Raw genomic sequence first — 23,261 nt, forward strand, 5'->3', positions numbered from 1 at the left:
TGTGTGCTCTTCCTAATATAAACAGGATATGTTGCTGGAGCTTTTTATAGTGCCCTGGTGACCATGTGAATGCTAAGCTCACAGTGTTTCAGAACAGCTACACAACTGATATTGTTTTCCCAAAAATAATGTCTAATTTTTCAGACACATTCCTACTGAAATTTCAATAATATGATACTTTCTTTCTGTGTATTAAAAAAATCATTAGTTGTCTCTTAAAAAACAAACTGGAATAAATATCCTTTTATTTCTGAATTGAAATGTCCCTGCAGAACCAGGTAGGCATTTTGATACACCCATTTCCAAAGGATATTCTGATGTAAAGGGCACAATTTCATAAATTTTTGACTCAGTTGGGGGAAAAAAGAAAAACCCTACTTGGAAACTAGATATCTGAGGCCTGAAAAATGGTGATAGTAATTCAGTTTCTTTTTACTGAACACTTACTTCATTTGTTTCATTACCTGGTATTTTCTGATCCCAATGAGCTTATAATACTAAAAGGAAAAAAAATACTTATGGAACTTAATGTTACTATGACTTAATATAAATATTTTAAAACATACCTATAAATATTAAACTAATCATGTGTCCTTACTGATCTGCCTGCTTCATGCTTTCTGTCCTGTGCTGATGGCATGCTCCTGTCATTCTGATCTTTCTCCCTGTATGATCCTCCAGTCCCTTCAGCAGACCAACTATCATCTCAATCACTCTCAGCCTCAGTGCAGGCACCTCTCTTCATGGAACATTTCCCTAATCCACTTCTCTTGGTTCCTTTCTCCTCTGCTTTCACAGCTCCCCCATAATGTGTCTCTCTAATTCCTCAACAGATTGATTTGCTATAAGAATATTTTTAATTCTTGTTTGCCAAACTGTTAATTTTTGAGGTCAGAAACCATGTCTTATTTAACTTTGTTCCTCAGAATGTAAGGTATTTCCTGACACATAGCAAGCACACAAAAACACCAAATGGCTTTTTGTCGAGCATATTCAAAATCCCCCAATATCCTGATTTAAATGTTCAAAACCAGTATTGTTCTATGCTTTCACTGTAAGTGGGCCAATGATAGCTACTTGCAGAACATGAACTATTGATAAAATTCTACTGTTGTTGCAATCAATTCCAAAGGCACACCTTTTACCAACAATACTTAATCCTAGGCCTTTCCCCGGCTTCTTCTGAAGCTCAATGGTGAGGGCATCACACACGTCCTCCTCTTTGTAGGGGGTCTCATCTCTGTAGAGTGTCAGGCTCACTCTTTGCGGCGTCTGTCTCAGGACGTTGATTGCTTCATCATGTGTAGCCTTTCTCAAGTCAATGCCATTTACCTAAACAGATATAGGACATTGACTAGGAGGAACTGGGGGAATTAAGTGAAGAAGGGAAGGGAGGTAGGAGGGCAGAGGAGAGAAAGAACGCAGCAAAGAAACACATACCCTCTCTGTTATTTTTGCAGATCAAAAATAAGCAGTCTGTACCTCTAAAATCTGATCTCCAGCCCAGAGTCTTCCATCTTTACATGCTGCTCCTTCTTCATAAACTTCATGGATAATAATGGCGCCCTAAGGATCCAAATACAACATAGTATGCTTTATCCCATTCTCCCTTTGAATGGTGAGAAGAAATGAAGTCCAAACACAGCATACTTTCCCGATAGCCACAGGGATTTATATACTCACTAGGTTTATATGTGAGCCAAATAGCATCATTCTAGGAAATATGTAATAGCATATTTTTTGCAAAAAGTCTCAAAGAAGTTTATTTTTCCAATTATAGAGAAGTAGGAAAAATCATAAAACATATAAATCATACTTAAATATAGTAAGGAAATATTATTGTTTCTATCCACAAACAAAATGATTCTGAAAGTATTTTTGACATTTAGGTAATTCTGTCTACAAAGATCCAGTTTTTCAAACTCCTCTCAATATAGGACTAAACCAACCTGGATATTAATCAAAAGGAAATTAAGTTATGTCAAGTACTAGTAAGACATTCTGAAAACTAAAGGTCACAGTAACAAGTGTAACACAATCTTATTGAGTCAGTAATGATCAATACTCAAAGTAATGATCCTAGTACCTAATCAAATATTTGCCCTATAAATGAAAATAACAATAAGTGATTCATAATTCATATAATTAACTGATAGGAATCTCCCTGGAGTCTCTTGAAGCTGTCTGGAGGCTGCCTGCATGGCTGAAGCACTCTGGATGGGCACTCACCAGCAATGTGTCAGAACCCCCAACGATGCTCAGACCCAGCCCTGTTCGCCCTTTGGAAATCTCAATTGTTGTTTCACAACCAGGGATAATGGGGCAGGTTGCAGGATCAGAAGCAAAGATTGCTGGTGTTGATGATCTGCTTGTACCTAAGAATAAATTAAAAATGAAATAAAATAAAAATAAAAATGAACTAGAAAATATGTATAAGAAACTTGACACAGGTTGTCTTTGGGATGAAGCAGGGAAACAGGTCCAGGACTGGGGAAAAAGGAGAATTCTTCAATTTTGCCTTCAATCTTTTAGTTATCTTATATTTAAAAATGTCAAACAAACATGACTAGGTAATCATTGTTAATTTGGATGGTAGGTACAAAATTATTTGTTTAATTATTTTAATTATCACTTGATATTCTGTACTTAGACAACAAAACACATCACTAATCTTGGTCATGGTGCCTGCTCTTTTTACTTTTTTGATTTCCTCTTCTTCTCCTAAGCATCTCTTCTTATGTAATCACTTCTGAACACATACGCACAGCACATATGCATACATGTACACATAAGCATTTGCAGTTTTCATTGTGGTGTCTCATTGGTGTTTTCTAAACTCTGATACCAAATCCTAATGCAGACAGGTCAGAACTCAACACATAAGAATATAATATAAAAACAAGACTATAATTCCACACCTTGCTTTATGAGTCTTCATACTGTATCATATGTTTTATGATACAACAAAGAACACATAGCAATAGCATGTTTGGGAAAGCACGGACACTCAGTAGGGAAGCGTATGCTTTAGGCAAGATGTTCTCTTTTGAGGAAATCAGAAACAGACTATTTTCTTGTTTCTGAAATGGTATGAACAGGTGTAAGATATTTTCTTTTATGTTAAGTTTTCATTTAGAATTTCATATTTTTATAGACAATGCTATTTAGGGACCAACATAAAACTGAAAAAAATGAAAAAATTTCCATAAAATCTTTTAACACTTCAGCAAATTACCCAGAATTACTTTCTAAATACAGGATTACTTTCATCAGAGATGTATTACTTTAAGACTTTTTGTCCAACTATATTATGAATGTTTTAAACCAGCATTTCCTTAAAAACCTGTCAGAAGAACTGAATGTTTCAGTTTGTAGGCCAAGATAACCTCCTAAGTTGAAAAATTAACCAATGTTTTTAAATCAAAATTTACTGCAGAGCTTGAAATGATTCTAGTATGATTTTTTTCCAAAAAGTAACTAAAGGGAATAATTTCCCTCTATATACTCGTCTGGCAGTTTAATGACACACCAATCCACATACATACATTTCATCTAATTTGACATGATTGTCTAATACACACCAGCCACAGAACTCAATTTACATTGCATGTGGTAATAAATAACTAGCATTTTTAAGTTTCTTATTAGTGGCAGTGTTGATTCTATCTGTGCAACTGTAACTCTGAATATCCACTCTATAGATTAACTGAAGTTTAGAGAAGTTAAATTACTTTCCTAGTATAAAAAAAATCTAGAAAATGGTATTTCTAATACATTTAGTTAGATATTTGGACTCACAGATACTCTCAGCAAGAGATTTCTGGAGCAAAGAGAGGATTCCTTTGTTTTAGAGAGGAAGAAGCTGATTGAGGCTGGAGTAGGAGGGTGGGTTTCCTAAGATACTAGGGCTGACTAGGGCACAGCACACACATCTTCTACCTAACAGTATAGGACTCTTCCTTTGGTAGCCCTTCTCTTTAACTACCCTCTTACCAAAGGGGTCCCCTAAGACCATTAAACAATAAGACGCAGGCAGGCAGCTGATTCCCAGGCAAGGACTCTGCTGAGTTTGCTGCACATGCAGGGTAGAAATCAACCCTTACTTCGAATGGACTCAGGTTCCAGTTCAGGGGAGCCAGTCTGTGGGGCGACAGGAGATTGAGAACTGTTCTTTTTTTCTCCATTGGCTGCACTGGCTGATGGAGAAACAGACTGGAAATCTGGATTTTCAGCATGAATGGTCAGTTTTACTGTTGTTTTTGCTGTCTTCAGAAGGCCAATAAACTGGCAGGATATTGGTGTGGAGGAAAAACAAAATTTAAAAACAAATTATCAGATTTACACAAATGCAAGTCACTATTATTACTGGAATATAATTCTATCTTTGAGAGAAGAGACAGAAGCAAATGATTCCTTGTCAGGACTTGAGAATCTAGAAAAGAAATGGTTCTAGTTTTTCTCTGATTTCTCCAAATGCCTAATATTGATTAAAGAGTGGTTAATTTCCACTCTTAGTTCTGACCAGATTTATCCTTATATAAGTAGAGGGCTTTTCAACTTTCATATTTCAATTACTCTCATCCATTTTTCTGAATTCCTACAACCTTAGAACATATATGGAATATTTAACTCACTTCCCGATTATACAGAGAATCTAAAATAGTTTACACATGGACTTTTAGTAAAATGTTAAAAGCAAGATAGGAAAACCGGGCTGGGGATGTGGCTCAAGCGGTAGCGCGCTCGCCTGGCATGCGTGCGGCCCGGGTTCGATCCTCAGCACCACATACCAACAAAGATGTTGTGTCCGCCGAGAACTAAAAAATAAATATTAAAAAAATTCTCTCCCCTCTCTCACTCTCTCTTTAAAAAAAAAAAAAAAAAAGATAGGAAAACCATGAATCAGAAAACTCAAGGCAAATAGAAAGTAAAAACATAAATTTATGGGTTAAAGGATCCAATTTATACAACCATTAAAACTGAATTTAAAAAAAAATGACTTTAAGCTTCTTGCTGGCCAATGTAGAAACAGAAACATACTCAGTTACATGGTTCTCCTTCACCATAAGGAAGAAAAAGATCTCAGGGTAAACAAAGCATTGCTTCTATCACTTATACACAAATACCCTCAAATGAAACTCCAAATAAGTATTACGATCACTTTTGAAGAGAAAGCTCAGATACACAGTACTGTTCAATTCTAATAACAGTAATATATTTAAGGGCTGAGTTTTAAAGTCTGTTTATAAAGCAATTTGTATAGTAGATAGTCTGGACAGTAAAAATTCATGAGAAAATGATTCCTTTGGTCCTAACATGAAGTTAGTCATTATTTAGGAGTTTCAAGTTTCCCTATGACATTTATTAAAATTCCCTGAGAATACTGAATTTGCAATCAGGAAATAGTGAACATCTTAACATCAACTTGATTGGAAAACAGAAAATAGAAATTGAAGACCCTTAGTGAAACTCTTCTTTTTCTTTAAAATACCTTTTCAACTGGATAGCCAATAACAACTTCATCATCTACAGCCAAGATCTGATCTCCAACTTTGAGTCGTCCATCCTAAATGGAAATGTGAAAGATTATTAATGATTTTTCAAAAGTAATTCCGTTTTCCACCACTTTGTGACGGTGAGAAAGGTCAAGCCTAACCTTGGCTGCTACTCCCTGCTCTGTTAAACTCTTCACGATGACTCCACTGAGCGTATCTTCTTCACTGATGGCAATGCCCAGTCCACCTTGATCCTAGAAGTGAAAAGAACATGCAGGAGACTTGAAATAGATTAACCTTATACAAGAAAAGAAGAAGGTATGTATCTACAATGGCTAAAAATAATCTTCCACCAAGGGCTAACAAAGCAATTAAAAGTTCTTAATTCTACTATTAGAAATCTATTATTATTTTTTTTAAAGCAAACTTTGAAATTTCTAATGGGGAAAAAAATTCTCCTCTACTAAAATAGTCAAGTGATTTCATTCCTCTCCTATGTCCAACATCTTTAGAAACTTCAGCAAAATATGCTAAGAGCAGAAATGCATTCCATAATTTAAACCAAAACATTCAACACTTGCAGATTTAGTCTTGTGTAACTGGCTGACTGAATAAATCACTCAAAACCCACCGAAGTACCCTGGCTTCCTCTCTTTTTCCTCTGGATCTGAGAAATAACAATCAAGTCTGGCTCCTTCACTCTTTTCTGCCACCTTTCTTACTTTCAAAGAGAGATGCAATTAGTGCTATGTGCTCTGTCCTTTCTGGAATGGAGCACCCAGAATTGGTTCTCTAAAGAAGAGAGTTTTGATTTGCTGCAGAGTGACAATGCTTCTGAGTCCAAAGACATGCCCTGAAAACCTGCCAAGGCTGGAGAGCTACATGGTCTATATTTTCCACATTTTCTTTTATCAAAACCAAATGTTCAATAATAGTGGCCTTTACCTTTCTTTAATGTTTACTTTAATAAAATTAAAACAGAGTTTTGAATTTTCATTCTGGCCAGAGGTAATAACCTTTTGCATTATAGTTTTCATCCAGGAAAAATTCACAAAAAGTGAAATAGAGAAAAGGGAACTTGTGACAGTTTATCTGAAATATACACACATTAGCCCAACTTGCTTTCAGAGATACTTATGATCATGGCTCTGATATCAAGGTAAGGTTTCACCATCATTTTAAAGATGATCAACAATATAGTTTTTCTGAGGTAGACTCTTAATGCTGGGTGCATTTCAGACTGTCACAAGTATCCCTCTCCACCACCTACCTCCACACAATTACTCATGTATGCGTAAGGCAGAGAAGACTACTCTAGCTTCTAATTTACCTTCTGCCTCACTGCAGAAATTCAGATATGCCACTTAACATCTCTAACCCTCAATTTTCTCACAGAGAAAAAAATCTAAATTTTCTTATAAAAAATAATAGTAGTAACTGCCACTTAGCTAGAAAAGTACTTTATTGTATAATAGGCACTTGCTGATAACTTTACAAAGGGTTGTCTAACATCCATTCCCATCTTACCCTTTTGTAAAAGCTAGCAGACCTTCATTAAAATACCCAGTCCATCCACCCACTCCAACCATCCCTGACTACTGTCTCCCCTCCACCCTTCACCCCTCTCTTGCTGACTTCCATCTTTCCTCTCCTCACTCCCTCTCTCTTCCCCCTAGTTTCAGGTGGTAGTTTTATAACATGGACAGAAATTCTTTGATACTCCTCCCTTGAAGACAGTGAGTCTAAAAGTATGAGCTGGACTTAATGACTTGAGCCTAACAAAGAAAAGAGAATAGAAGTAATGGTGTACAATTTCACACACAGGTCCAAAGAGGCACCAGGGTGCTCCTTGCTTCTTCTCTAAGATTGCTTGTCCTGCCCAAGACCCACTGCCACTTCAAGAGGATATCCAAACAACCCCATTGTGTTATTCAACTTTTTGCACTGTGGCCAAAATACCGACAAGAACAAGTTGGAGAAGGAAAAGTTTCTTTTGAGCTCACATTGTCAGAGGTTTCAGTTCATGAGTGGCCAACTCCGTTGCTCTGAGCCCACCATGAGGCACAGAATCATGGCAGAAGAGTGTAGCAGAGGAAAATAATTCAGGATACAGCAGCCAGGAAACAGAAAGAGAGAAGACTGGACCACAGGAAAGATGAACCATTCTAGGACACACCCTCAGTAACCTGAGTCCTCTAGCCATGCCCCATCTGCCTATAATTACCATCAGGTTAGTCCAATTTGTCCATTAAAATCAGAAGGGGCTGGTTATGTTATGGCCCTTATAATCGAATCATTTCAACTCTGAATATGCCTGCATTAACATAGGAGCTTTTGAAGGATATTCAAACTACAATATCCATGAAGAGGAAATAAATCCTCTTGTCAACAGTCATTCAAGGAAATCACATTAGAAGTGATGCACAGCCCCAAACCTTCAGACAACTTCAACATTACCCGGCAATCACACAAGAAATTCTAACCCAGAACACCAGTTTCGGTCTCAAATTTTGGACCCACAGAAACTGTGAGACAGCAAGTGCCTTTTGTTTAAAGTTTGTTAAGTTTTGTAGCAATTCCTTTGGTAGCAAAGTGTAAGTAGCTCCAAGGACAGGGTTTGAACGACTTATTTGTATAATTTTATTCCCATGGCCACTGTTGCTGTCAGAAGGGTAAACATATGAACTATACTGGTTCATTTAGGATGAATTTTGGCTCTTTTGCTCAGAATACTGGAGCAGGCATTCTTCTCCCCATTTACCCAACCATATGTAAAGAGGTTGTACACATCCCTAACTGTGGTTTCCAGTCATACTAACACTACGAGGAAGACTGACCTCGGCATCAAGCTGCCACTGCGCATGGCTGTGCAGAGAGAGAGAGACAGAGAGAGAGAGACAGAGAGAGAGAGAGGGGGGGGGGAGAGATATCTTGCCCTTGAACCACTGAGCCCAGTACCAACTATCTTTGAAGACTGTTTGTTAACCAATTACTTGAGTTCATAAATCCTGTTTTTTGATTAAGACTGATGGAGAAAGCTTTTGTGGTTATTATTACTATTTGCAACAGAGGGAGTCCTAAAAGGAACAATAAGTCACACATCTGCATGTATACTATGTCCAAACCAACTTAGTATACTACAAAAATAATTAAGCATATACACATCTAAAATTTATTGGTGTCAGGAAAAAAAAAACATGTAAGGCAGTATCGTAGGGTGTGAGTATGCAATTTCTTAATAACTGCTCAACTTTCCAAATTACTTCTCCCAGAATGGGGTGTGTGTGTGTGTGTGTGTGTGTGTGTGTGTGTGAACACAAATACATAAGCATATATATTCCTTAGCAATAAAAGACCTGAGATAAAAGTTCTGAGCTAGTTATTAAAATACTATTCTACTTGCACATATGATTATATGATCAATGTAATGCCACATCATATACAACAAGAAGAATGAGAAGTTATACTCCATATATGTATGTCAAAATACATTCTACTGACATGTATAACTAATAAAAACAAATAAAATAATAAAAATACTACCAAACAGTGTATTTATGAAGAAAAACTATATAAACTAAATAGCTAGAAAAGAATTAAAATAATAATTAAAAATGGGATAAAGCTAAACTATTGTTATTATTAGAGGATTATATGGAAGGTGAAAGATTTGCTAAAATTCAAAAGAAAAACTTAACTTAATGGCATTTGGAGGTTTTCACCACACACACACACACACACAAAAGTATGAATATGAAAAAGTCTCTGACAATCTTAGAAGGTTACTACCTCCTTTGATGTAGAGTACATTTTTGGAATAAACTGTGATAAAAATAAATCTTTAATAAAATATGTTTTTTGATAAATTGAATTAGCATATCACTCAGCCACTGAGTATTTAAATTATATATATGAGAACTTTTTGTTTGAACTTCCATTTTACTATTTTTTCAAAATGTAAAAGGATAAAAAGATAATAAATTTGTTGAGAGAATTTCTGAAACAGAACTAGAAACAACTATTACTATAACTGCAATTTTTAGATGATGCAAAAATCTTCTCTTTCTGACTCTCCTGATCTCAGTATTTCCTCCCTGTTTCAAGAGTAGCATTCACTCATTCTTCAATACACCTATCCCTCTTACTCAGTGTGAGCTATGGTCTGGGAGAGAAAGTATGAAAATTTCTTCTCTCAACATGTGTGCATTTGGGATGTATAGAAAAGATACCACATGGAAGCTTTCCACAAAAGACCCGCTCTTGGGCCATACATGATTAAGGGACACATACACAGAGACATTAATAGTAAGCATTATATATGTCAGAATATTGAAAGATTTTATTTAATTTAATTAATTATTTATTTTTTATTTGTTCTAATTAGTTATACATTGAAAGATTATTTTAAAAGGAGAGGTGAGGCTTAAGCTGGGTCTTCAGTATATGTAGGATTTAGACAAGGAGGAAAAAAGCAGAAGGACAGTCCAAATGATATAAACAAAAGCAAGGAAGAATAAATTCTTAAATTTTTCTCCATGAGTTCTTCATTTAAATTAGTATGACTTACATAGAGGATTCCTATAAGGAATCCACAGGGTAGATGGGACAACACTACCAATTTAAATGGTTAAAAAAAGAAAATCAGATCTGGAGGTAGTATACCAGAGGTTAAGTATAACAGCAAACCCACAGGGTTGCAAAGGAGTAAGTGACAATGAACATGTGACATTACCTCTGAAGTATGTTTTCAAATAATTAAGCATTAAAAAGATACAGGATAGCAGATATGATAAAGAATTTCAGATGAGGCATGTGTGTTAGAAGGCTGGTTAAGTCTTCCATCTGCTTAACTGAGTTTTATTTCCATGTCATTTCATAATAAAGGTAAAGAGTTTAGGATTAGTGTAACTGTTCACTTGACATCATTTTTAGCAATGTTTCCTCAGAGGAAGTATTCAAGGACACATTCTGTGGGCTACTCTGAACCTCATGGCTTAAAAATAATTATAATAGCTTCCATTGTGGTAAATGTTTTATGTACATTTTTCACTTAATCCTTACAACAGTATCCCTAATACAAAAAATATTTTCTTCATCTTACAGATAAGGAAAGTGAGGCACAAAGAAGTTAAATTGCTTGCATATAGCCCAGAGAGCTTAAGTAACTACAAAACCCACACTTTAAGTCATTAAAAATCATGATTAACTGCTTCTGTGTAGATGATTTTTTTAAAGTCATGAATATTCCCCTTACTTTGGTTTCTATCAATAAATATTCCAGTGACCTGAAACTTGAATCTATCTAAAATCTACATATAAATGGAAGCTTTCTGTGGGCAAAACACTGATGTTTTCAAAGGTCCTGAATTCTTTAATATACAGCAACTAATTCAGACAGGCATGTGCACATTATCAACAGACATCCATGAATACATCATCAACAGGAGGCTAAGGCAGAGCCCAAGTTTATATTTTGCAATGAAGGACTCTTGTTCATTATCTCATCTACTCTCACAATAACTTTATGATATGGGTGGCTGTATTTTCAGAAGAAAAAAGTGAGGACAAATGTGATTAAATGATTTGTCTTAGATCACATAATATGTGAGAGGATTTCTGACAGATTAGGTTTCTGTCTCTCTCGCTGCTAGGCTAAATGCTAGGCAAAAAAATTTCAGTTTATTAGTTGGACAATGGATGTTGCTGAAAAGTTCTGAGCAGGGGACTAATGGAATACATCAAACAGGTGGCCTAATTCAGAAAATGAAAGCATCAGAGAAAACCAATGTCAAGAAGCAGTGCGACCTCTCTTGGCCATATGATTCTTTCCTAATAATTATAATGATAATAATAAAAGGCAACACTTTTACATGTGTGTCAGGTTCTAGACACTATATATAAATATGTATATATTTAATTTTCACAATATATATATTTAATTCTCAATATAACCCTATAAGGTAAATACAATTATTATTCCCATTTTGGAGAGGAGAAACCATGTACAGATTAAGAACTATGACCTAGATCAGAGTATCACTAAGTGGTGAATCCAGAGCTCTAATACAGGTGACCTGGCTTTATGTTTGTGCTTCCAACCACAACAGCATTCTGCTCCTCATTTATCTAACAAGTTCATTCCACCAATACTTCCTGGGTACTCATTATACAATAACAGGATATACTAAGCTTTAGGTTAATTAGCATCAATGCCATGAAAAAATATATGTAAAAAAACTTACTTTAGACTTTTCAAGAGATAAACATAAACCAAAATTAGAAAATCATTATAAATAATTCAGCATATGTTCAAATGTTTCATAATTAATAGTAGGTAAATTACCGCACTAGTTAAATACTATAAACTCGTGATTTCAGGATTTTAAAAAACTAAGCCCTGAAATCAGTATGAGATTGGAAAAAAATCCCCCTTCAATGGCAACAGAATGAGGAATCCTTATTGCACTGTATGGACAAAGGCTTTAAAGACATCGCTTCTTTTCCCTCCAAATAAAACAAGATGATCCCTTATACCTTTATTATAAGACAAGAGCAACCCATTTTTCTGCCAGGTTATTGCATTATAAAAACAAAACCCAATCAATATAGTCATTTTTCAAACATAATCTGACTAGGTGCCATGGATTATGCTATTTTATAAGCAACTCATTTATTCGTTACATTAACCTAAGATAAAGGTACTATTATCATCTTCAACTTCAAGGGGAGAAAACTGAGGCAAAGAAAGATCATAAAATATGTAAAGTATATAACTAATGAAGCAAGGGTTCAATTCAAACAGAATGAATCTGAAGCCCAGGTCCTGAGCATCATGCTATTAGCTCTCGGCTGGAGAGCAGTGTATGTACCACTCCACTTCTATCTGTAGGGTAGCATTTCCTGTAAACAACCTGCTCTCCCAGTCTACCTCTTTCTTCCCACTAAGTTCCTCACTGCTCTTTCTGCTTATCCTCTAGTTCACCTGCTGCACATTTGCTTTCCAGCATGAGCCTGCAGCTCCTGAAAGCATTCATAGGTTTCTGCTCAACAAACCTCTTTTGAAAAGTAGATCCTAGTCATTGAACTATTTGAAAGCAAATATTTTACTGATGCCTATCAGCAAAAATTCTACCTATTTGAGCTTTCAAGTTTTATAAAGGACAAAGACTACATAACTTCTATTTCTTCATTTTTATATCCCCCCAGTAGAACCTTAGTAAATGAATCAAATGAGAGAGCATGAATTTCATACCTTGGAATAAAGTATTAATAAATAGTGGTTCTCAATTTTTATTGGGTATTAGAATCACCATGAAGGATTATTAAAACACATATGACCCTGTGTTTATTCTGGCCCACCCCTAGTGTTTCTCATTCAGCAAGTAGCCTGGGTGGGCCGGAGCATCTGCACTTCCAAGTGATGCCAGTGCTGCTGGTCTGGAGACAACACTTTTATTGGAACACAGATATGAGAGTCATCACATCATTTCATTCCCATTCAAAGCAGATTTACCTTGGGAAGCTCCAGATGGTGCACATTTTTAAATGAACTGAGGTCCACAACTGTATCAGAAATAGCAACATTTGGTTCCACCTGACAGAAAAAGAAATGGCAAAAAAGGCAACTAAATGTTACACATTTTTTTTTAATATAAGGGATCTTGGTCAAAATTATCTCATATATTACAATTCATTATTACTATTTTAACATCTTATGGAATTTATGAACATTCCATTCTCTTAAAGTACTTAGGAGACGTAACTGATCAGCAACTGCTCTGGCACACAGAATGACTGTGTGGCTCCAGAGTCTGCGGACTGACTCCATAAAGACATCTAACAGTAGCTCAGCCATCCCAAGTAGAACTCACAGACACTCAGAGCACCAAGAGGGCACCACTTACTATTCTTCCTGCCTTAGTTATCATGTGAATTTAGATATTATTAAATGTTTTACCTGAGAATTAATGAAACACTCCTTCTTCTTAAGGAACATATTTAGTACTATTAATATGAAAATAAAAATTTCCCCTCTACAACCATCTTAAGTAATGATGAGACTCAGTTCAACATCAAGAGCAGCTAGGATACATCATTTATCCTATGTATAAATAAGCCCCCTGGTTATATATTCATTCAGAGAAGAGGGTTTCCGTTCCCATACCTTCTCCCACTGATAATCACCAAGGTTCCTCCAATTTTTAGCATTTCACTTTCTATTACCTCCTTTAATTCATCTTACATATATATTCAAAACTTTCCCAAATCAAAACAAAATTACCAATAAAAAGATTTTTGAACACTTTGTTACCCTCTGGCCACTGTCCTCTCTCCTCAATCTGTTTGTCATTATTTGCTTTTTCCTTTCCTCACTGCTTTCCCAATAATCTCCAAGTTAGCAAATCCAAGGCACTTTCTGTCATGTTCTTACTGGGCGCCTCTGCAGCATCCAAGGTTTTGAAACGTGCCCTTCTCCTTGAAACATACCTCCTCAGTGCTGTGCAACATGCCCTTCTAGTTCTTTTTCCTTCTCCCTGACCTCCCTGTTCAGCCTTTCTCCTTTTTGTTCATATTACACGAGTCTGCCTTTGGCCTTCTGTTCTCTAACATTCTCTATAGGCAAGTGCTTCGTCCTCCTGGTCCACAAATACCAAATTTGTATCTATGGGGATTCATCTGTAAACTCTAGATCAATGTCCTAAGGTACACTTCTATATGACTTCCCAACAGGCACTGAATTTTTAAGCTGCTTCCAATAGAATATGGATAGTTTGGCAAATATATACTCCTTTTTTCTTTATTTTCTATTTTTGACAATTCAAGCCTCACCAAGTCAGATATCAAATCAGATATCTGAAAGCCTTACACATCCTTTTATTGATCAGCATATACCCAGCACAATGAGGCAGAATATCCAGAAAATATTTATTGGATAAATATTCAGTCACTTTTTTTGTTCGAGTTCCAATATTTGTTTGAGTTCCATACTTTCTCACAAAGTCAGCCTACAGTATTCTGTCAGGATGCTCACCATGATCTGGCCCTGTGTCCTTTATCAGGCTCTTTTCCTCACCACTCCCCATTCTCTGCCCTACACTGCTCAGTAATGCTCTGCAGTTTTCAATTTCTGGCATGAGCCAGTGCTTCCATGCCATTCCTCACTTCATGCCCTCTGTCTGCAATGTTTTTGCACCCAAATCTTGCAACATACACTTCAAGAGTAACTCCTCTATAAAGTTTTATTCTCACTCTCTTCCTAGAAGCAGAATTGACACCTCTTCTCTGGCTCACACTGCTGCCTATGTAGATTCTACTGGTAGCCTTCATATGAGTAGTGTGCTTATTTACATGAGTATCCACATTTAGTGAGCCATAAACACAATGTACTAGGTTACAATTCACATATAAACTCATTATATGAAGCTATAATGCATCTATTTTTGATACTGCAGTGCATTTTCTATAATTATTAGCTGAGTTAATAAGAGGGCATATCAATCAAATCTTTCCAGAGAAACAAACACAAGTTCCAAATAATACCTCCTTATTTTGAAGATTCTCTGAGGTAGAAGGCAAAGATTCTACTGTATTTCCAGGACATACAGCCATCTGACTCACTGCCTCTTTATTTCTAAAAGGAAAAAAGAATCAGCCTATTATATCCCCATAATGCTATTATTTTCATTTTCTTACTTGAAGTCAGATTATTAGGAAAAATTCTCTAACCATAAAGACTTGGAACTACAACAGTCAAACATACATGTTTTACTTTCATTCAAAAGAACTCTGGGTTGAAATTCTAACCCCCCCCCCCCCAAAAAAAAGGTTTAGTAAACCAGCAAAAGAAAATGCTCACCTGATAAAAATTATTTTTACTTTAGAAGGGGCACATTTAATTATTGATGAGGCATTTTGATGACTTCTTCCATATAAAATTTGACCATTGATCTATGAAAAATAAGCATTATTAGTTAAGTCTCAAATTTCAATTTCATAAGATTTTATCATCTTATCTAGCTAATAAAAAGCACATTTCTTTCTTTCTTCAAAATATTACATGTTTTTTCTTCCATAGAACATACACATGACTTTGGATGGTGAATAAAGAAAAGCTCATAGTTAAAGCCAACATTCAAGTAATAGGCACGAAATCTGATATCCATTGATTGCTGGTAGAAGCACCATTTGGAACAACTGAAGGAGAGTAGATAGCCAATTCCTGGCAGGCACTGGGATTCCAACATGCTCTATAAAACAAGGGCCCTGTGACTTGCAAAGACCATTCTGGTAAGCCTCCCCACTGTCGTGTGTTCCAGTTGGTCCCAAGACTCAAGTCCTGGGAATAGGTCTCTGAGAAAAGCGAATTTAGGGAGATTCAAGATATAGGCTACAGATTGTGCCTAAGCTTCTTGTCATCTAATTGTTTACCTAGTGCTGCATGAGCTTACTAAGCCAACAGGGAAACACATTAAGCACAAGGAATTGTAGAAAGGCTGTACGAAGACACCTGGGTCCTGCCTTTAGGCAACAAGGCAAACAACATAAGCAAATAAAATTCTAAATGCTATAAAGTATGCTCCACAAATTTATTTTGTTTGGCAGGCTGAGTTACTGCTTTCATTCTTTAGCCTTAACCTTGGCCCCTGCCTCATCTCACGCCATCACTTCTCCCATTAGGGATTCAACTTTCAGAATGTCCAGTGGGTCAGTGTCATTACTGGGGAATGATTATATGGCTTTTCAAAAACTCCTAATAAAAATGCAATGCACACACACACAAGAAATGTTTTTGAAGTGTGATTTTTATTACTGTCTTGGGGCAAAGATTGTTTCTGGTGCTACACAGTCATGACCTTTTAATGGAAGTTAATAGGAACACAGACTCTACTGAGTAGAGATTTGGTTTACAGCCAAATTTGCTGCAATGCATCTATTTTATTAGGCCGGTGATAGTTTTCTCAGTCACCATGAGGTATGGGTGATTTTATGGAAAGAGAATATTACATTGCTCTTATACAGCAAGAGTACATTCAAAGTTGTCCACCAGAACTTACCTCTAGAAGTTCATCTGCAATCTGTAGTCGGCCATCTCTCCCTGCTGCTCCATTTGGATCAATCCCCACTATAAAGACACTCATTCTGGTTCGGTCTTTGTTCCCAGCAAGACTTAGACCCAAACCACTACGACCTTTTTCCAGCTCAATCATATGCAGCTCTCCTGTTAGGGTTCCATAACGCTCTCTAATATTTTCTGCATACAACAACAACACCATATGTATTTAAAGTTAATTCACATAATTCTTAGTAATGCTTTACTATGGAAGGTTATTTACTTTCATCACAAGAGGGAATTATTTGAATCAAAATGTAAAAAGCTAAATAGATGGGCTGCCTGGACATCAGAACTGGTTTCCTGAAGTACTCAAACTTTGAAGAATTTATTTGCATGAAGTGTACAAAGAACATAATGTCTGATTAATCAGTTCACCTCAGGCCTAAGAGAAATGATTCACATTTACAAATTCTCAAAAGCACAATTAAACCTGAAATTTACTTTATTATTTGGAGAGCCGAAAAGTACTAATGCATCCAGAACAATTGTGTTGACTAATCAGTGGGAGCTTCTCTTCCACAGGAAAATCTACACTGTATATTACATTATATATTACATCATGTTGGGCAGTTGCTCAGTGTGCACAACCAGAATGAAAGAAATGGGTTATCTTATTACACAGAGCCATTAGGCCAGAACAAATTGACTATACTTGCCTCAGCCTTGAGACAGGTCCTAATTAGGTGAGACCATTTATATCTCCCACTCTACATCTTTAAGAGATGGAATTTATTTTCTGCCCCCTTTAATCTGAGAGGGCAGGGCCACACTTAGGTCCTGCAAGGTCCAGATTAGTGACCAGTCAGTAGCCAGTACTAACAGCCAAATGCACAAGTGAGTCCTCTTGGAAGTCTAGCCCCGCAGAGCCCAGTCAATCTCCATACTACAGATTGATAATACATTTTCGTTTAAGTCATTAAATTTTAGAGTGGTGTGATAATAGAAAACTGAAACATTCTGGTACATATTTTTCCCTGAGCACATTCTGGTACTGTGGCTTTCTTAAATAAGGGAATTAGTAGATATTTTTAAAAATGAAACTTTTTAACAAAATGACACATTCATAACTTTTGGATGAACTTTTAATCTTTCTCTGCAAAATTTTCTTTAAAAAGAGAGATACTCCATGGATCCTAATACATCTGACTTTGAAAAAATGCTCATCAAATCTCCAAAGTTTTGATCTCAACAATTATACTATGTTACAACCTACTACAAAAAGTACCAGAAATTCAGAGTACAATATCAACAGCTGCCAGATTTTACAGTGAGGAATCTGAGACCTAATGAAGTGTAATGTTGGTTCAAGATCTCAGGGTGGGCTGATGTGGCATATCCTGTCCTCGTTAATTCTCATATGAGGAGCAAAGGGATTTGGGGAATGCACATTTAAAGGAAAGGAAGAACCTGACTTCATGCCTCAGGAATGTATGTTGTATTCAAGAAAAACAAACAACACATTTTTTTTTTTTTTTACTAAGAACTGCAATGTCTATCATAAAGCCAAAACATACTTGTTCATACAAGGCATAAGTCTTCAGGAAAAAAAAGCTTTTTAGTACCTCTTATAATTAAATGCATCACAAATGACAACTTACTCCAGCTGTAACCAAACTCATCCTCTTTGTCCACATCTTCTGAGATTTTGGTTTCAGATGACTGTGCATAATCACTGCCCATTTCTGCAAATGCTGAAGGAGAGGGTGGAGGAGCCTCACACAATGGAGCCTTCTCTGGTTCTGACTCTGACTGACTGGGTGCCTGTGGGAACAAAAAGAATGCAGTGGGTATGTGCAGTCTGAGGAAGAAAACCTTAAGGAAAAGACATTAGTATAATGTCAAAACAAAAATGGCCTTAAAATATCCACCAAATAATGAAAAGCTCAAACATACATTTATTAAATGTTAGAGAGGATTCAGGTAAAGTTTAAATATACAGAAAAAAATAATTTCAGTAAACTGTTATTTGCCATTATAAGCGAATGAATTCAATTTGAAGGCTTAAATGACCTAAGATAGAAAATTATAAAAACTTTCCCTGTTGAAAAATACATTCTCATTCAACAGTTATAAATATTCAAGGGTCTGCGCAAGTTTGTGGAGGTCTAAAAAAGTCTGCCAAGAAACAAAGAAGAAAAAAGAAAAAAAAATTAACGAAGATGTTGTCCTTTAAATCTTGTTAGCAAGATTATACGGAATAAATTCTTTATTAATACCTGAATCCTCTCTTCAAAGGGCCCTCAAGAAATCCATGAAAAACAGCATTCCACATGCAGGTTCCTCTACCAGAGTACCAGTTGATGTTAGCATATAGGACAGGGACTCATACATATATGAGGAATGTGATTTTAAGGGATAGCACTGTATTTCTCTTGCCAAAATAGCTTAGGCAAAAACGAAAACAGAGTACTTCATAAAAAGTCCACATGTGGCATACTTACTGTCACTTAGGACCATTAGTCCTATCAAAAGAAATGGGGTTTGGTATGATCTGGTTCTTAAATTAGAGATTACCAAACAGAATGTAAGAGTTTGAATTGTCTTTGAGCCACTGAATTCACTTTATTCATTTGTAAGATAAATAATCCTTTTGAAACTGAGGCCAAGAGAAGAGAAATTTTTTTTTCAAAGTTACACAGTCCTAACTAGACTTCCTTTTGCTTAATTCTTGATCCAATGTACTTTGTATTATACTATGCTGTTTCCTCCAATTTCTATGGTAAGGCAGTGCCTGACTCAAGCTTCAGAAAAACCTGACTAAACTGCTAGTCCTTGTAAGACCCTGTCGCTGATGCCTTCAACCTGTATTTTTTTTTAACTCTTCCTTCCTTTACTTTTTTCTGCATAAAAAAACTTTTTTTCTTTTATAGGTGTAATTTAGGAAACCATGTTTTTCTTTTTTTAAACCTACTTCTAATAAGAACACACCAAATATACAAAAACTTAGGAATTATTAATGGGTCCATGACTCAGGATACCATAAAATATACCTAACACTACATGACACTGAATAAGGTCTTTCTTCAATGACTCAAAAAGCATTCATTTTTCTGGAGAGGTCTGGTTTATAGAGACTTTGGGGCAATTTTTTTGTTTGGTTATATAATTTGATACATACAACGATCAGTCAACACATCATTGGCCAAACAGATAAAAGTTACTAGTACAAATGAAATCCCCTGTTATCTTCCCAAGATCTAAGCCATAAATCTTTCAAATTAATAATGTACAAATGAAAATGAGCAAACAAAAGATCATTTGATCTGCTCATTTAAAAATATTACTAAAGTAGAGAGAGATGTACTTCAGAATTTTTCCTAGTTTCAAACAACATTTATTTCTACGTAACAGAAAGTTGTTATTTAGCAAGCATACATTAAGTCCATTTCATTTTTAAAAAGTGAAACAATCTATTTGAACATCCCATAACTTAACAAATCTATGGATATACATTTTATTTGCTGTATAATTTTTGACTGTTATTTTGCTTAAGAACAAAATTTGTTTATCTGTAGAATCCTTCAGGATCTTAGGTACAACATACTCCTAACTGTGAGTAAACTAAAATGGTGCTCTAACCTCACTAATGAATCAGAAAACTAATGCTACCTGCATTGACTTGAGGGACAATTAGAAGTCTTCTATTTTATCACCCCTAACACCCTTGTTTTACCAAGATCATATAATCAATTTGTTAGTGACACTTCTTAAAATTTATTTGGGAAAATATTGGTCTTTAACAAAGATCATTTATCCTTCTTTGGCAAAAAGGCCAAGTGCAGTTGCAATCATTCCATGCCACTAAGTAAAACACACATGTACTGCACACTGTAACACACCTACTTACACAAAATTTCACTTTGAGACAAACCTTAAATGGTGTGGGAGCAAAAGGGTTAGTTGGGGAACAATGGAAGATAACTCTACTTGAATTCTGTAATTCCTATAGTAACAGAAAACATATTCGTTCAGACACAGCATCTTTGCTTATCCATATCACAAAAACATGAAGATCTGATGAATATTCATAAAATGTTTCCTTAAAAAATTGTTGACAGCTTTCTTCATTTCCATGATTAAATTATGGTATATAAATTCTTGTAAATTTGTTTCAATTTTGGTGTTATAATTTCATCAGAATATGAGAATATTCAAGGACAGATTTAGGAGCATAGAAAGAGCTATGTTTCCTGATGGAGGATTTTAGACGGATGCACTTTAAGAATATTCAGCAGACTCCTGCACATTCACGTACACAATTATTTGCAGTGATTAACTTAAGGAAGAGCTTTCATGACCATCTTGTTAAAGTCTGAAAAAGTTTTAAACATATACAAGGCTTTAAAGAAATTACGTGTGAGAGTAGTCACTACCTTTTGGTAACTAATAAAAATTAAAGTGTCAGAAAATTTAAATCTACCAAACTTCAGGAAAAACACTGGACTCATGATCTCCCTTCCTTTCAGAAGGGCCATTTAACTTCCACTATAAAAATAAACATTCTGTGGCAGGACAGTGCACTTAAGAAAGGATTTGCATGCCCACTCCAAACACAACAGTTGTTTTCCACAACATATATAATAAATGGTGAGGTGGGACAAGGCACAGTAGTAACAAAGAACAAAACATTTTCAAAAGGCAATGTCAAGACAATGGGCATTATCCAACCTTGTCAGCGTTGAACTGGAGAGAGTCAGCAAATGGGTTAGTGCTGCTGAAGTTGTACTTAGGGTAAAGGTTGTGCGGCAAGGAAGGCAAAAGGGATTTCTAAAAGGAAACATAAGAGGCGCTGAGCGCAAAGGAACGTATTTAAAACAACTCAACTTTAAGAATAAAGTACTTACTGACTTAAAAGAGTTGTCTAAGTGATACTAGATTCTGTGTAATTGGTACATAATTAATAGCATCATCTTCTTTGACAGTCTGTTACTAAAGCTTTTCTTCTAATGACCTGAATCATTTAAACCTGAGTTTAAATCAGTCAACAAACCTCACAGGAAACTAGGTTGAAAGGGACCCCAAATTTCTTTTATTTCCACTGAATGGCTGTACCATCCTAAGTAAAGCACATTTGCCCATTTTATGTTTTATGTTTCATGCCTATCAGTAAATATGTTTTATATTTAAAACCACCCAAGTTTTTTTTTTAAATTTACATTTAAAAGCTAGTTGTGTTATTTTTAATAGTCTGTTCAAGAATGCAAATTAAACATTTGTCTGTTGGTCCTTCAGTAACCTTTATTATTCCTTACTCTGTTTTCTGCCAAGGAAACTTCCATGCCTAGACTAGATATTAAGGCTGCTCCAAAGCAATCATACTCTTTAATTTAAAAACATGAAGAAATGAACCCCTCCACAATGGAGTTCTCTATTTCTGTCTGCTTTTGTGGAGTTGGGAATACGGAGTTTCATATATTTTTAAGTTTCTATAAAATTTCCCACATTATCAGGGAATTTATGGACTTTGGATAATATTTGAAGTCCTGTCTTGAGTATTTCTCACAGGTTTTGTGGCTTGCCTGTATGTAATTCGCCTGGAGCCAGGAGTCTTTTAGAGTTGAATATACATATTAAAGGCAGGATGCCTGCCAGATAGGATTTAGCATTTCCATAGTTAGGATAAAAAAAAAAAAGAAAAGTAATTTCCTTAGCACAATAAGTTATTCTCCTTCTTTTCACAACCACTATCTTTTTCTTTTATTGACTATATCTTTCAGGGGAGATTGAAGACATTTAAAATTCATTTTGGCTCCAATTAAATGTTTGTGTTACTTTTCTCTATAAAAAAAAAAAAAAAAAGCCCCACTGGCAGGCATGGAGTGTAGAGAGGTTGTCATGTGACACCACCCTGTATGGGAGAACACTCTGGAAAGACGCTATCTTCAGTGTGCCTGTACCAAAGCTTATGCCACATTACCCTTTCAATCTGCTCTTCTTGCAATGTTTTTCCTACAGAGGCAAGACAGGAAAAAGATATGGGCACAATGACATTTATGCTCATCTCAACTTTCTCCCTACTTTTCAGTTTAAAATGTCAACTCCTGCTTTACAAAAGAGAAGATCATAAATGCCAAGGAACATGACCACTTATTAAGGTGAAAGAAATGACTGAGCAGACATGAAAGACATATCCTAGATAAAACAGTTTAATGCTATCGAGGATAAAGATGATTAATTTTCATCCATCATATATTTATGTTTTAATTATGTAGAACAACAGAAAACAAAACCATTATAGCATGAAATGAAATATTTAAAGACAGCTCTAGGTTGTTTTTTTTTTTAAATTTGCAGATCTTATAGGATTAGAATTTGGCCCTGATAGCAGAGCATAAATAAATGTACAGCAGGAGAGCAGCAGATGAAATATAGGACACTATATTATTAGGGAAAGATATATAGAAAAATGACTTTTTGCTTAAAAAAAATCAATGATAAACTTCTATTCATAGTCTCAAAGGCTGATAAAAGCAGAAACATTATTAATGGAGAAGAAGCAAAGAGAACACAAACATTCTCTAGCTAGAATTAATAGAGCCCCTCTTCAATCAAGACAATGGACCAGAGTGAACTCTGAAGCATCTCACATGTGACATTATCAGACAGACTGAGAAGTTCACATTCTTTAACAGGCTAAAAGCCAAAGAGATAAA

General features: G+C 35.6%; 1 protein-coding gene across 11 annotated transcripts in view; it reads right to left on the minus strand.

The window, feature by feature from the left end:
- The window catches only part of Mpdz (multiple PDZ domain crumbs cell polarity complex component), a 151,629-nt gene that overhangs the window by 14,716 nt on the left and 113,652 nt on the right, over nucleotides 1–23,261 (minus strand). For 5 of the 11 annotated variants that reach the window (XM_077797035.1, XM_077797033.1, XM_077797037.1 and 2 more), the window contains 13 exons: nucleotides 21,277–21,375; nucleotides 20,456–20,551; nucleotides 18,207–18,369; nucleotides 16,550–16,746; nucleotides 15,352–15,443; nucleotides 15,036–15,126; nucleotides 13,009–13,089; nucleotides 5,657–5,749; nucleotides 5,492–5,566; nucleotides 4,104–4,284; nucleotides 2,230–2,375; nucleotides 1,483–1,566; nucleotides 1,139–1,332 (listed from right to left, as the gene is read on the minus strand). In XM_077797035.1, the coding sequence (XP_077653161.1) occupies nucleotides 1,139–1,332; nucleotides 1,483–1,566; nucleotides 2,230–2,375; nucleotides 4,104–4,284; nucleotides 5,492–5,566; nucleotides 5,657–5,749; nucleotides 13,009–13,089; nucleotides 15,036–15,126; nucleotides 15,352–15,443; nucleotides 16,550–16,746; nucleotides 18,207–18,369; nucleotides 20,456–20,551; nucleotides 21,277–21,375 (1,592 nt within the window). The remainder of the gene's footprint in view (nucleotides 1–1,138; nucleotides 1,333–1,482; nucleotides 1,567–2,229; nucleotides 2,376–4,103; nucleotides 4,285–5,491; nucleotides 5,567–5,656; nucleotides 5,750–13,008; nucleotides 13,090–15,035; nucleotides 15,127–15,351; nucleotides 15,444–16,549; nucleotides 16,747–18,206; nucleotides 18,370–20,455; nucleotides 20,552–21,276; nucleotides 21,376–23,261) is intronic. The other 6 variants (XM_077797038.1, XM_026398597.2, XM_077797040.1 and 3 more) reach the window with 4 other exon arrangements.

The sequence above is a fragment of the Urocitellus parryii genome, chromosome 4 (genome assembly GCF_045843805.1).
Source record: "Urocitellus parryii isolate mUroPar1 chromosome 4, mUroPar1.hap1, whole genome shotgun sequence".
NCBI classification, from domain to species: Eukaryota; Metazoa; Chordata; class Mammalia; order Rodentia; family Sciuridae; genus Urocitellus; species Urocitellus parryii.